This window comes from Meles meles, chromosome 8 (assembly GCF_922984935.1).
Source record: "Meles meles chromosome 8, mMelMel3.1 paternal haplotype, whole genome shotgun sequence".
Lineage (NCBI taxonomy): Eukaryota > Metazoa > Chordata > Mammalia > Carnivora > Mustelidae > Meles > Meles meles.
The window spans coordinates 5186094-5201392 of record NC_060073.1 but is presented as its reverse complement, the minus strand read 5'-3'; the positions used below and the strand labels follow the sequence as shown (position 1 = coordinate 5201392).

Below are 15299 nucleotides of genomic sequence, written 5' to 3'. Positions count from 1 at the left end.
TCAGTTTCCTCTCCGTCTACTGAAAGAGGTGGACGTGCTTTCCACAAAATGGGAATGTTTTCACAGTGTTCCAGTTTTTGTTCTCATCCCCCAAGTCTGGGCCATAATTCCTTTCTTTAGGAAGCAGAGTCCAATTTTGAGCTTCCTGAGACTTACTCATCCTTCCTAATGAGACCTGCCATTTCTTCTCAAGCTCAGCAGTGAGATAACTTAGTGGGGAGAAAAAGTCCCTCGAGATGATGAACAGACCTTTCCAGAGCATTATTTTTCCTTTTGCTCATAGACCCTAGGACGTAACATACCCTTGGTATCTGGGCCAAACCCCGTTACAGTAGTTTTCCAAAATGTGATGCTCGGACTACTCATGGACCACTGGCCTTGCCCGGGATCATGTTAGAAATGCAGATTCTCATTGCCTGTTTCAGTACTTCTGAGTCAGAACTTTTGGGGGTGGGGCCAGGCAATCTGTTTTTAACACGTTTTCCAGGGGCTTCTGATACACGTTCAACTTTGAGACTCACTGCTCTATCATAAGCAGCTTGTTTTTACCATACAAGTCTCCTGTGCCATTGGTGAAATATTTTCAGTCTTTAAATAAAGACCTCATTCTTTGCAAATGCGAGTTTATTTCCCAAATCTGAATTAATATGTGATCTACCCAAATTGTCCTAATATTTTCTCTTTGTAGGGCTAGCGGGCCTGCCTGGCTCTATCCCTCAGTTTCCAGACCAAGTCACATAAGACTCACCTTATGTGCTGTCTCCCCTTCCCCTACTGACCAGACTCTGAGCCAGGCTTGGGGGCAGGGGCCGTAAAATATTAAACAGAAGCCTGCATGTCGCAGTGCTGTTTACGGCCTGTGGACTGTAGATCACAGTGGGAGGACAGGCCTTTCCCTTCCAGTTCTGGTCTGGACTGGAGCAGAAAATAAAAGACAGCACCAAAGCAGAAACCCAAGACAGGGAGAAGACTGTCCTGGCCTGATGATAAAGACCGTCTTTCGGCCTGATACAGGGATGGGCTCTTTGTAGGGCCCAAGGTAGGATGAATTGTAGCTGTGCTGAGGAACACCCTGCAGCCGGGGCAGCTGGGTATGACTGACAAGGGAGAGAATTGGAGGCAAGTCTAAGGATTCGGGCAGTGAGAAGTCAAATTTTTCAATACGTCCTTCTACAAGCTTTTGTGGGAGCCGTATTGTTTTAATGCAGTTGAGGGGTTATAGTATTTTGTCGGCTGCTGTGTGTTCCTAACAATTGTGTTCTCAGCCCTTCCAGAGTAAATTGGTGAACCGGGTCAAGTTCACTGCTTAACCTGTATCGTTGCCATAAAGGACAAGTCCTTTTCTCTGAAGGGAAAAAAAAAAAAAACCAGAAACAGTTTAAAAAAAACAAAAGCAGGGTGTGGTGCCTGGCTGCTTCTGGAAGAGCCTAACCAGGCAGGGTGGCTCTCCACTGCCCTGCTTCTCCCAGAAGCCCGCAGCACGCTTCGATGGGAGCCCCTCCGACAAGGGGTGTTGGGTTGTTGACGGCCAGTTCTCTCTCTTTCTATCGCAGGTGCTGCGACAAGAGACTTTGGACAAAAATTGACTTGAGTAGGTGTAAGGCTATTGTACCCCAGGCTCTCAGTGGCATCATCAAGAGGCAGCCAGTCAGCCTTGACCTCAGTTGGACCAACATCTCCAAGAAACAACTGACGTGGCTCGTCAACAGGCTGCCGGGTGAGCAGGCAGGGAAGGCTGGCCGTCGGCAGTGCTGCTTCCGACTGCTTTAGGGCGGGGCACCCGGTGGCTCAGTCAGTTGAGCATCTGCCTTCTGCCTTCTGCCTTCGGCTCAGGTCATGATCCTGGGGTCCTGGGATCAAGTCCCGAGTTGGGCTCCCTGCTCAGGGGAGGGCCTGCTTCTCCCTCTCTCTCTGCTTGTGCTGTCTCTCTCTCTGTCAATAAATAAGCAAAATCTTAAAAATAAATAAAATAAAATTGCTTTAGGGCAACATTGGGCAGCAGTCCCATGCCATGGTCATTTTCCTGCTTATTAGTAGGGTTTCACCCAGGGCCCCTAACTGCCAGTCCCTGAGGCACCGCTCCCAGACTAGCTGGACTAGTCAGTCATCCCCGCGGACAGCGAAGACAGTGGGTCTTGGCAGAGCCGCTGACAGGATTTGAGTATGATACTGCCGTGCTTGGCCCCTTAGCGGGCTTCTCTCTGCGGCATTTAGAGGTCTTAGAAGACAGGAAGTCACTCACACTACATTACTCTGGTAGGAAATAAGCAATTGGTTTTACCACCAAAGCTAGGAAATGCAGTAGAGCATACGGTTGCATGTCTGTCTGTTCCCGTCGCAGGACTGAAAGACCTCCTCTTAGCCGGCTGCTCCTGGTCTGCGGTATCTGCCCTCAGCTCGTCCAGCTGCCCCCTTCTCAGGACCCTTGATCTTCGGTGGGCAGTAGGAATCAAGGACCCTCAAATTCGGGACTTGCTGACTCCACCGGCTGATAAACCAGGTATGCTCTGGGCCTGACTTCTCTGTGTTCATCTTAGGGTAGCTTTGTCTTCCGACAGACTTTGTCTCAGAAACTAGGGAAGTGTCCAGAGTGATGCTGTGGATGAGTACAGATGGAGGGCAGAGTGCCCAGCGGTGTGGACGTGCAGGTTAGCTGTTCACAGCCGGCGACCTGCCTGCAGGCAAAGGAGGGACTCAGTCTGGGACGCAGATGGTGTAATCCTGAGGAAGTCTGGGAAGTCTTCATGGTTGAGGTGGGACGTTAGAAGCCGTTTGCATTATGGTCTAGAAAAGTGTGGGAGTGTGGAGAGGGGTGGAACGTTCCACACATCCCCTTTTGCTGTGCGAGGCATAATCTAGCAGTTGGGAAGAAAGAAAACGTGTCTGGTTTCCTAGAAACTGCCCCCACACCCCACTCACTCCCTGCAGGCAGGGCTGGGTGTGGGCAGTTCTGCTTAACCCCTGCGAGGAGGCCTGGAAGGAGCTGAGGCTGCCCGCAGCTTTGGAGCCAGACTAGAGGTAAGAGTTTTGACCCAGGCGCTGGTCCTGTGCAGGTCAGGACAATCGCAGCAAGCTCCGGAACATGACTGACTTCCGGCTGGCAGGCCTTGACATCACGGATGCCACGCTTCGCCTCATCATTCGCCACATGCCCCTCCTCTCTCGACTAGACCTCAGTCACTGCAGCCACCTGACAGACCAGTCCTCCAATCTGCTCACCGCTGTCGGGTCTTCCACTCGCTACTCCCTCACAGAGCTCAACATGGCAGGTGCGCCGCCGGGGCGATTCAGGACAGGCCGGGGCCGCTCGCCTCCGGAGGGGCTCAGCCCTCCCTGGAGCTTGACCAGTGAAACAGAGAACCTGGGTTTGTTTGAAGGGGATTAAGTTGTTTCCTCCTCTCTGGACAAGGACGCGGATTTCCCTCTCTTTGAACTGACTGGGGGATGGAGGCCTCGGGAAGTTGTCAGGAGCTTAAGGGCGTCGCCATTGCTGGCTGCAGTTTGGTCGGCCTTGGCCTTTCGGCGTGGGAGGCCTAGGGGGCGCACTTCTCCTCTCCGAGCCGGGTAGCTTATGAGCCAGGGAGGGCTTTCGCTTAGCACTTGAAGGGAAGGCGCTGGGGAGCTGAGCGGCGGAGCCGGCTCCTGGGGCTGTGCGCACACAGCGTCGCCCTCATGGTCCCTTTCCTCACAGGTTGCAATAAATTGACAGACCAGACCCTGATCTACCTGCGGCGGATTGCCAACGTCACCTTGATCGACCTTCGAGGATGCAAGCAGATCACTCGAAAGGCCTGCGAGCACTTCATCTCAGACTTGTCCATCAACAGTCTCTACTGCCTGTCTGACGAGAAGCTGATACAGAAGATCAGCTAAAACACGCGCAGCCCGGACTGAGCAGGAAGCCGATCTTCCCCTGACTCCCCAACCAGGAGAGCCTCTCCCCCCAACCCTGCACGGGCTCTGAGGCCAGCGTCACACTCCCTCTCTGCCCTCCTGTCCCTTGAGCCCTTCCCCTACAGGCGGGGCAGAGAGGGGGTAGACACCAGGCTTACCTGCCTGCTCCTCTCCTGCCGAGGAGAAAGGAGTAGCAGACTGATCCGAATCCGAGGGGAAGGCACAGGCTGTGTGCCGCCAAGGTGCCTGCTCGCTTGCTCACCTGCCCGCTGTCTGCTTGCTCACCGGCCGGGAGGCCGGGCTCTCAGTTTGGGGTGTCTGCGCAACCGTCATCTGTGCCGGGCCCCGGGGCCCTTCTCCCCACTCATGGTCCCCAGCCGTGCCTGGTTCTGAGCAAATTTCCAGGGAAGAAAGCGGCCCTGTCTCCGTGGCCAGGTTCTCCTCGTGGTGTCCAGTGCGTGTCTCTCCTCCACCACACTCTCCCGGCTTACGCAGGAGGGGCCCGCAGCCCCAGGAAGGCCAGACCCGTGCCGATCATACTGGTGCTGTTGAGGTGTCTGAAACCTCTCATCCGTGTCCATGCCCTGCCCCTGCCTTTAGCTTGAGCCTGTCCGATGCTCGTGGTAGTTCGCGTAATGAGGTCACCCCCCCCCCCCAGACTTCCCCGCGAGTCTCTCTGAGGTCCTTGTTGCACTTACTGGGGTTGAAGCTCTTCAGAGGAGCTGGAACTGTGTACCCCAGGGACACCCCCATTTTATTGCTTCCTAGGCACATTCTGAGACAGGCGCCATCTCCTGTTCCCCTCCCTCTTTAGCCTCCCACTGCCCTTTCCACACGTTCCTCCTTCCTGCCTGGACAGGGCTTTCCCAGGATGTGTGTCCTCAGAGGGAGCAGCCTCTCTCCCCAAGCGGGGGAGAGCAGAGAGCTAGGCTAGGTCCCCACCTGCCTCCCAGCAGGCTCTGGGCCTCCGCTGTGGTGTAGCCCCCAGAGCCCAGGCCTGTGTTTAGCCCCAGCGGCTCACTGATCCGGCACCTGGTGGCGGGGTGGGGGGGTGGGGGGGTCCTGCTTTGAAGCCAGTCACCTGCCCTCCGCCTGTAGCCGTGGAAGGGGGTGTGCATGTGCCTCTGTGTGTGTGGCTGAGTGTATTACACGTGTGTGTGGAGGGAGGGAGGGAGGGGAGCGTGGTGTCTCCCCCTCCACCGCCCTGTGTCGAGCCCCATCAGCTGCCCCCTTTTACTTTGCATTGAACGGCCTGTCCAAAGATCCTCTCTCTAGGGCAGCAGAGAGCTTTTTGCACTTTAAAAAAAAAAGAAGAAAAAAAAAAGGAAAGAAAGGTCGGAATTTCTTTTGGGTCAATATTTAAGTGTGTGAGGAGATGCTCAGTAGCAGCAGCCTGCGGCAGGAGCTTGTACGGGACAGACGCGGATTTGCACTCTGCTCCCCATCTGTGAGGATAGCGATAGCACAACCTTGCCCCGCCTTCTCGTCCTCCAGCCCCCTCCTTCCCGGCCCCTTCCCTGCAGCCCGGTCTCAGGCTCTCCTCCTCCTGGAACCCCGTGGGGGAGGGGAAGGAGCCCAGGCACCAGGGGTCCGAAGCGCGAGCCGCCCGAGGAGAGACTGCACACTTGCCACTTCCAAAGCAGTAGAGGCAGAGGGGCCCCTCGCCGCCGCCTCGCCCAGCTTTGGCCCTGGCGTCGACTGGCCTCCTAAGAGAGAACCGGGTCCTGGGAAGGGGTGGCGTTGTGTCTGTTTCTTCCAATCTGCTGATTCTCTTGGCTGCGCCTTAAAAGCAGCAGTCTGCTCCCGTGACCCTCGGCCCCTTCCGTTGGTCTCCAGGCCCCGGTGACCTGGGGCCGAAACGTCGAGGAAATGCCAGTGACTTATTCCAGAGTGCCTCAGTTAGGGGGACTTCTCTGTAAAGAACCCTGGGTATTGAGCAAAAACCTTATTAATATTATTGTTGATGACCTATAATTGGAAGCTTCCTGCCTTTTTCTGGTTGCTCCTGTGGAAAGTACTGAAAAGATTGTTCCGTTTTGTTGTCTTTTTATAAAAGGGGAGGTGGAGAGACCCCTTCAGAGCAGGGATTGTGCCGGGAGAGTGCCTCTGACTTTGGGACATTTCATCCACAGAAATTTCCAAGCTGATGGTTTGATTGGGGGTGGGGAGGGGGTTTTTATTTTTGTTTTTGGTTTGGAAAAACAAGCATTTTTACCGCGCACGGAAATTGGTCAGCAGGAAAGGGAGCCCGGGAGTGGCGGCTGATGGACCTATGCCCTTGCTGGGTTGCCTTTTGCTCTAGGACTGTGAGGGGGGGAAATGGTTTTTAGAGGTGAGGGTTGGTCCGCGTGGAGGAAAGAAATGTCTCTGGGGACAGAGGATCCCGGGAGTCCCGTCGCATTTCCTGCAATCTGCTCTGAGATGTGGCCTTGCCAGGAGAGCCTGCCCTCCTCAGACCGCAGGGCCAGACACCCCGCCTCCATCTTTCCAAGCACCGGGGCGAAAAACCACAAAGGAAAGGAAGAAAATTTATATATATATAATATAAAATCACTTGGTGATTAAAAAAATAACTGCTCCATAAATAAAACTCCTAAAGTCACTATGTTTAAAGGGTTTGGTTGTGTTTTTTTGTTTGTTTGTTTTTCGGAGAAATACTGTAAATATATATTTTTTGTTGCTGATTTAGAGTCAATCTCCAATGTTGTGCTAAAAATTTTAAATTAAATGTAAGCATTAAGGGGGAAGTCCTGCTATCTCAGTTGACACACGGGGCTTGTTTTGGGCCAGGGAAGGAGGGAAGCTAGTTGGACTTTGGTTTTCTAAACGTTCTCCACTATTGGTTTTAGAAAGAGCAAGGACATCTTTCCTCTGACACATGAATGGGAGATATTTGTGTAATAAAATTTTTAAAAGACAAAAAAAGAAATAGCCTCCAATGGGAAATATTTTGATTTGGGTTTTTTGGGTTTGGGGTGTTTTTCTTTTTTTCTTTTTCTTTCTCTTTTTTCTTTTTTTTTTTTTTTTTAAATAAAAAGGCTTTAAAAACTAAAGAACAAAACCTTTCTGCGTTGGTGTGTGTGTGTGCCTGAGTGTCAGAAGGTCATGGAGGCTCTGGTGCTAGAGACCAAGGTTAAGGGTTGCCTGTTTCATCCTTGGAGAAGCAGCAGCACCATCACGGGCCTATACTGCTTGCCTTCCCCCCCCCCCCCTTTTTTTTTTTTGGTCAAAAAACATTTGTTTTTAGAAACACCAAGCTATTTTTACTTCATCACGGCAAACATTTTAATGAATGTGCAAATGTGATTACCTGATTCCCTGTAGTCCCCGTCCCCCTCCCATGGTGCTGTGCTGAGAAGGCCTGGGAATTTCTCATCTTGCCATCCCTGGAGATCCAAGGCCAACCAACCTCCACCCGCTAAAGCTGCAGAGCAGGTCCGTTGATAGGGCCTGCTCAAGGTCACTGAGCAAGGTCTGGACCAGACAGGCTGCAGTCAGCATTGGTCCCACCACATCTTGCTGCTTCTCATCACTTGGCTTGTCGGGTGCAAGCCTGCAACTTTAGATCAGTGTGCTAGGTGCTGCCCCCGACTCCCACCCCACCTCATGGCCGCACTCACGTCTGGAGGTCTTGAGTAGGCTTCCACCACTGCCTTCAAAGGAGTGGGGAGTCCCTGCCTATCCTACTCCCCAAGCTCCAGCTCTGCATGTTCTAGAAAAGGACGGGGTCTTGGACAAGGAGTTATGTTGATTTCATGTTGGTTTCTTGAGGATGGACATGGATGTGGTGGTGGTCAGATGTTCCCAGGGAAGGAAGGAAGGAACGGTGTCAGGTTTGCAGCTTAACTATCTCAGAAACCCATCTGCCTCTAGGTGACTTCATCTCTGCCACCCTACTCAAAGCCACCATTGTCTGGAACTTTGACCACAGCAAGAGCCCTGAGTGCCTCCCAGCCTCCAGCCCAACCCCTGCGCTCCATGTTGGCAGCCGGAACATTTTTCTTAGATTTGACTCCTTCACTTAAAACCTATTGCTGTGTTTCTCAGAACAAAGGCCTCAAGCTTCCTCACTCACCATTTGCCCCTCGGACTCCTCTCCACCCGTACCTACCCTTTTTCGATCCCACCCTCGCTGGGCCTTTGCTATTATTCCCTCTGCTGGTACACCTGCCTCAATTTCTCTGTTACCTTCCTCTGGAAAGCCACCTCCCGCCCTGTGCTAGACTAGTCCTGTGCTCCCACAATACCCTACTAGTTTTTAGGACGCTAAGATCATTTCCCCAGCTAGCCGGCAAGCTCCACGAGGACAGAGATGGGTCTGTGTTGCTCCCCACATCGTGTCCAGCAGCTGGCGCAAAGCCTGACACCTAATAGATGATGTGCCCAGCGGCAGCTCAGATCCCCAGAGGCCCATCTGTTCCCAGTGCTGTCCGTCTGTTGCCACCCTCTGAAAACTCACATAGCCTCAGCTATGAATTACTCTTCCTAAGCCGCACTCAAAAATCTTAAGTAATCTGGAAAAAATAAATTAAGAAAAAATAAATAAATAAATTTTAAAAATCTTAAGTAATCTGGGGCGCCTGGGTGGCTCAATGGGTTAAAGCCTCTGCCTTCAGCTCAGGTCATGATCCCAGTGGGATCGAGCCCCACATCCCTGCTCAGCGGGGAGCCTGCTTCCCCCCCCTCCCTCTCTGCCTGCCTCTCTGCCTACTTGTGATCTCTGTCTGACAAACAAAATCTTTTAAAAAAATCTTAGGTAATCCTCCAGGGTCATATCTAAACTCAACAAACTCCTCCTGTAAAATGGCACAAGGCAGGTGCTTCTATGAGCGCTTGAGTGACACATTTGTGGTCCCCAGGCTTGCTGTGGTTTGGGTTTGTTTTTAAGTACTTGAGAGAGAGAGAGAGCGCGCGAGTGGGGTAAGGGGCAGAGGAGGAAGCAGACTCTCTGCTGAGAAGGGAGCCGGATGTGGGACTCAATCCCAGGGCCCTGGGATCATGACCTGAGCTGAAGGCAGATGCTCAACCAACTGAGCCACCCGCATGCCCCAGGCTTGCTTGGGTTGGGATATGCTACCCTCACTAAAACTATGAACATTTTCCTTCAAACCTCTTCCTCCATTTCCCCTCCGCCAATTTCTGGATGAATTTGGACATTCTGTGCCTTTTGTTGCCATCAACAATGTAGTAAAAACAGCTGGTACCTGAGGTGCTGGGGTGGGCAGGGAGTCTGCTTGTCCCTCTGCCCCTCCCCCCACTCATGCTCTCTCACCCTCTCAAATAAAATTTTTTTAAATATTTTATTTATTTATTTGAGAGAGAGTGAGAGAGAGCATGAGAAGGGAGAAGGTCAGAGGCAGCAGACTCCCCTTGGAGCAGGGAGCCTGGTGGGGGACTAGATCCCAGGACTCTGGGATCATGACCTGAGCCGAAGGCAGTGGCTTAACCCACTGAGCCACCCAGGCGCCCTCAAATAAAATCTTAAAAGAAAAAAATAAGGGGCACCTGGGTGGCTCAGTGGGTTAAGCCTCTCTGCCTTCGGCTCAGGTCATGATCTCGGCGTCCTGGGATCGAGCCCCGCATCGGGCTCTCTGCTCAGCAGGGAGCCTGCTTACCCACCCCCTCTCTGCCTGCCTCTCTGCCTACTTGTGATCTCTCTGTCAAATAAATAAATAAAATCTTTAAAATAAAATAAAGGTGAGGAACTGAGTTATGGATACTGAGCAGCTAGCTGAAGTGTCCTGGCTATAATAAAACCAACCTTAAGGCTGGCCCCCGAGTCAGTCCTATCCACCTGGCTCCCTGGGCTCTCGAGTGATGACATTTCATTCACACCCCAGCCCAGGGAGCAGGTGCCTTCATTCTAGAGATGACAAAACCAAGGTTCCGAGAGGTGAAGCAAGGCTCTATAGAGTCAGCGGCGGAGCTGGGCTGCATGCGAACACTAGGTCAGGGCCTACAGCCTTGACCTCAGCTCTCCCAAGCCCTTCTTGAGGGTGGGGCTCGCCTGAGCTAGCTCAACCTCCCACGCCATTGGTTCCCGGAGTGGTGGGATAAGGACATTTACCGAGCAGAACGAAAGGTGGGTGTTATGGGAGGGGGAGGCTGTACCTAACTCACAGGAAAGTGACCCATGCCCTTACAGGGCCCGACACGCAGAAGGATCCCACGCTCAGCCTAACGCTCTGCTATCGCCATCTTCAAATGCTCTTCTCTTTTTTTAAACAAGGAGCCCATGAGTTCATTTGCAGTCTGTGTACATGCAGCTCTCGCCCTCCCTCCCAGGCCAGCTCTGTGCTAAGTGCCACTTGGGAGGCGAGCAGCAGAGCAGGCCTGGCACTTCCTGGCTGGGGAGATCCATCCTACCCCCGCCTTTCCAGGTGCCCCAGCCCAGAAGGAAACTCAGCCTTGACACCCAAGTGGGCAGGAAAGTGACAGCAGGCACCCGAAGTCGGGAGCACCTGGGTTTGCTCTCAGCCTGGCGCTCTCACCAGCTTCTGCCTCCGCCACCTGCCCGTTCCAGGGGGTTCCAGGGGGCTGGATGGTCCAGCTGCCCTTCCCCCAGGGGGTGTCATCAGAGTGCTAGGATGGCAAGACAGAAGGACAGAAGGGGAAAGAGACATAGACACACAGAGGAAAACACCCCAAAAGATCCAGAAAAGGAAAGGGAGAGAAGGGGAGAGGGGAAAAAAGAGGCCACAGAGGACCCGTAGAGGGAGATACAAGTGAGGCCCACGGACTCCACGTGTGACAGTGGCCACTGAGCAAGCCCACGGTCCCCGCCCACCACTGCACACACAGCATCTCCCTTAATTCTCAGAGCGATCCGGTGAGGTCAGGCCGGAGGGCAAGGAAGAGAAACGCAAGTCTCTGAAGGGTTAAGTAACTAGGCTGGGCACCCCGCCCGGACAGTGGCGAGCGGCCCTCGCATCGGACCCCAGGTCTTCTCGGCACACGTCCTCCCTCTCCGCGACACAGCAAGTACCACAGGCCACAGCATGAGGCCCGTGGGGGCTACGAGACCACGCTTCGGACCCTCACGGGGGGCCTGGGGCGCCAAGAAACCAACGCTCCCTGGGAAGCCACGGACGATTGCAGAGGAGGGCGGAGCCGGGGGCGCCGGGGCGCACGCGCGCTAGAGACGGCTGGGTGCGGGCCGCCACGGAGGCGGGGGCGGGGACAGGGGCGGGGCGGGGGCGGGGCGGGGCCGGGGCCGGGGCCGGGGCGCTCGTCGCGTGGGGCCACAGGCGGGGGCCCGAGCCGAGCTAAGGCTCTCTCTGAGGCGGAAAGGGAGACAAGGGGCCCCGCGGCAGTGCGGGGACTTCGTGACCTTCCGGAGGGTTCCACGGAGAGGCGCTGCTCCGGAAAGCGGGTCGGGCGGAGCAAGCTGTCTGGAAGCCCGGCCCGGAATTGTGGGCGGGTGTCTGGGAGCCCAGGGGCCAGGAAGGGCCTTGGACTGTGCGGATGGGGGGAGCATGGGACCAGCGTCCTGGAGAGTCGAGCCTCCTGGATACTAGAGCCCTTTCCTCCCTCAGGCCCTTCGCACTTAACTTCCTGCTCCACGTGCCCGAAAAACTCTTTTCCCTGCCCTAAAACACAGCTGTTTCCTCCCATCCTTCTGGCTCTGGCAAAAGCGCCCTTCCTTGGGGGTGTCCCTGATTTGCAGGAGAAGGCTCCTGGCTCGCTTGCTTGCTTGCTTGCTTTCTTTCTTTCTTTCCTTTTTTCCAAGATTTTATTTATTTATTTTAGAGAGAGTGTGTGTGCATAAGCAGCGGAAGGGGCAGAGGACGAGGAAGAGGGACGAGCAGATCGCGAGGAGCACGGAGCCCATCCTGGGGCTGGATCCCACCACCCGAGCGGAAACCAAAAGGGCCCCCTCCACCCCACCCCGCTCCCTGCTTCACCGACTGAGCCACCCAGGCGCCCCTCCTGGCTCTTATAGTAACTTGTCACCTGCCTCTTAAGGATGTTTTGAGCATTAAATGAGATCTTCCGGGCTCTAGCAACAGTGCTCCGCAGAGACGGAGAGCAGGATAAATGTCAGCGGTTATTATTATGTGTATTTTACCTGTAAGTTCACTGTTTGTCTCTCCCTGTGTTGGATCCTCAAGGCCAAGCCCCAGTGCTTAGCATGTAGTAGGAGCTCAACAAATATTCTCGGATGAGTGAGCGAGTGAACTTCGGCCATCCCAGGAAGAGTCTGGCCCCGGTCTAAGCCCTAGACATCAGAGAGGTAGCTGTCCATGTTAGACAGGAGTTTCTCCCTGTCAATCCAGACAACCCTGGTGAGGTCAGGGAAGCCTCCGAGCTTATCCTCCTGGATCTTCAAAGCCTAGGAGGCCCCAGCAGGAGGCAACTGGCACTCCTGGGTCTGGGCACGTGTCAGTCCTCACCCCAACCGGAGGCATGCTTATTATGCACACGCGATGTCAAGTTCAAGACTTTCCCCACCTTGGGGTCCCTGGGTGGCTCAGTGGGTTAAAGCCTCTGCCTTCAGCTCAGTTCATGATTCCAGGGTCCTGGGATCGAGCCCCACATCGGACTCTCTGCTCGGCAGGGAGCCTGCTTCCCTTCCTCTTTCTCTGCCTGCCTCTCTGCCTACTTGCGATCTCTGTCAAATAAATAAAATAAATAAACAAATAAAAATCTTTGAAGGACTTTCCCCGCCTCTCCCCTGCCCTCCCTGCCCACCCACCTCCTTACAGTATAGCTCTTGCCAGCTTAATCGGAGGTGTACTTTGAGAGGTCTTCCTTACAGGACTGGGCCACCACTAAATCCAGTTTCTTAACTTTGTGCCAGGCACCATGCTGGCTGTGAGGAATGATGCAGTGACCACAGCAAACAGGGGCACCAAGGGAGAGCCCCCTGAGCAGGAACCTCTCAGCCAAAGAGACACAGAGTGAACAGGAGCCTTCCTGGACAGCAAGGAGGGGAGCAACTTTCCAGGCAAGGGGAATTATAAAGTCAAAACCCCAGAAGTGGAAATGAACTTGGCTTATTGTAATGAGGGAAGACCAGAATGACCAGAGACTAAGAGGCTGGGGGATGGGAAGATGGAGTTGAGCTAGAGAGGCAGGCAGAGGCCAGACCCTGCCGGGCTTATAGGTCATGGGGTATCTTTCCTTAGTGCAGAGGCAGTCACTGGAGGTGGGGGTTGCTTTAGGCCTGTAGAAACCGGCTAGAGGAGAGGCCAGGAGCCCAGCGAGGAGGCTGGGGCAGGTATCAGCCCCAGGCTGGAGGTGGTGGGACTTGGATGGGGCTCAGCAGGACACAGTGGAAGGACGCAGGGTATACTTGGGAGGCAGACACACCAGATGACAGCAGGAGTATGAGTGGGGACAGTGGCAGGTGAGGGAGGAGAGGCTTCAAGGGTGACTCCTAGGTTTTTGGAAGAAAAAAGGAGGGACCGCGACTGGGATAGGTAGGTGGGAGAGAGCAGTAGGTTGGACGGCCTCGGTGGTGGGAACCAGAGCTGTGCGTGGGACGCGTGAGGTCAGCAACACCTACAGTCATCTGAGAGAGAGATGCCAGGTAGTGGTGTGTCTGCGGGCCTGCCAGCTGCGCAAAGATGGGGTTCCACTCCTTCCGTCCCAGCATCCCAGCTGGTTTGTTAAGAGAAGGAATGTCTGAAGCTGCTCGCAAAGACCAGTTTACAATCCGCCTTTCCTCGACCACCAGGGGGCAGCACCATCCCCCAAAACGGCCTGCCCCAGGCCAGGGACTCCCCTCAACGTCTTCCCAGCCAGGGCTCCCCCAGCCGTGCTTCCGGGTTAACGGACTCGCAGGGCTGCCCTGGAGGACTGGCTCCCTGTCTAAGAGCTTCAGGCCTGCCGGGGGCCTGGGCAGGGCTGGGATGGGGTTTTCAGGTGGTGAGGGGAAGGAAGAACGACCTCCTGGGCCGGGATGGCTGGCCTTTCAGAACCCAAAGGGACAAGCTGATGAAGAATTTAATTTTTTTCAAATATTTATTTATGTATGTATATATATATATATATATATATATATATATATATATATATATATATTAAAGATTTTATTTATTTGACAGAGATCACAAGTAGGCAGAGAGGCAGGCAGAGAGAGGAGGAAGCAGGCTCCCCACTGAGCAGAGAGCCCAACGGGGGGACTCGATCCCAGGACCCTGGGATCATGACCCGAGCCGAAGGCAGAGGCTTTAATCCACTGAGCCACCCAGGCGCCCCTTTATTTATATTTTTAAAGGTTTATTTATTTATTTGAGGGGAAGAGAGCATGTGTGCACACAAATTCACGGTGGTGGGGGGAGGGGCAAAGGACGAGGGAGAGGTAGCCTTCAGCAGACCCCCTGCTGAGCATGGAGCCTGGGGGGCTGCAGGGCTCAATCTCATTACCCCCAGATCACAGCCTGAGCTGAAACCAAGAGTCAGACACTTAACTGACTGTGCCACCCTGGCGCCCCTTTTTATTTTATTTTTTAAGGAATCTCTACACTCAGTGTGAGGCTTGAATTTACAACCCTGAGATCAAAGGTCACGTGCTCTACCAACTGAGCCAGCCAGGCCCCCTCAGGAAGAATTTTAAAAATAAGGGGCTGCTCCAGAAAACTGGGGGCCAGCGTGTGGCTGGAGTCAGTCCCTAAGAGTTGGAGAGTTGGGGTGGGGCAGGAGGAGGGGAGGTTAGAGACCTCCTGCTGTGGCATCCCTGGGTGCCACCGGCTCTGTTCCGCCCCTCTGCTTGGGCTGAGGAACTCGTTCACTCCGTCACTCATTCATTCAACAAACACAGACTATTCCTTTCTATGTGGGGCGCTGTGGTGAGCACTGGGGCAAGCGGAGAACTGGGAACATCAGTTACAGTTGGAGATTGTATGTACCTTTTTGTTTTCTTTTTAAATCAGCATTCCCGACAGCAGGATGCATTTTCCAGTTGATACAAACATGTAACAAAACTTCAACCACCGGGTCCCCACCACCCCAGTCAAAAACTTGGAATGATACATTTTGTAACTGATGCTGTTTTCAAATCCAGGGAGCAGGGGCTAAGTGCAGAACTGGAGCGCTTGTCCGGGGAGGAAAGAATACAGGAGCAGAGGTGAGAAAGATGCGTGGGCTGGTGGGGGGACCCCAGGTGCAGGGAATCGTGGCAGCACAAGCAGGAGACGGGAGCAGGGTCCAGTCATCCCAGTTACTTGACTTAAGGAACTCTGCTTTGAGCAGAGGGCGTGGGAACCCAGAGCCCCCCTGCGCGCTCCCCTCCCCCCTCTCAGCAGCTCCCAAAGTCCTTAGTAACTCCATCAGGTCTAGATTTGGGAAAGGTGTCTCTGGCCCGGGCTTGCATCAGGGCAGCAGCTATAGGGATCCTGAGAAGTGGACATGTTTAAGAAGATTCTCTGAGCAGACAAGAGGGTGTGGTGAGAGATGAGGCC

The 15299-nt window shown here is 54.1% G+C and overlaps 1 protein-coding gene across 2 annotated transcripts in view; it reads left to right on the top strand.

Annotated features, from left to right (window-relative positions):
- Nucleotides 1-5207, top strand: part of KDM2A (lysine demethylase 2A) — a 117545-nt gene extending 112338 nt beyond the window's left edge. For both annotated transcript variants that reach the window (XM_046014277.1, XM_046014278.1), the window contains exons 18-21: nucleotides 1554-1717; nucleotides 2342-2500; nucleotides 3054-3269; nucleotides 3692-5207. In XM_046014277.1, the coding sequence (XP_045870233.1) occupies nucleotides 1554-1717; nucleotides 2342-2500; nucleotides 3054-3269; nucleotides 3692-3873 (721 nt within the window). In that variant the 3' untranslated portion in view covers nucleotides 3874-5207. The remainder of the gene's footprint in view (nucleotides 1-1553; nucleotides 1718-2341; nucleotides 2501-3053; nucleotides 3270-3691) is intronic.
- The last annotated feature ends 10092 nt before the right edge of the window (nucleotides 5208-15299 follow it).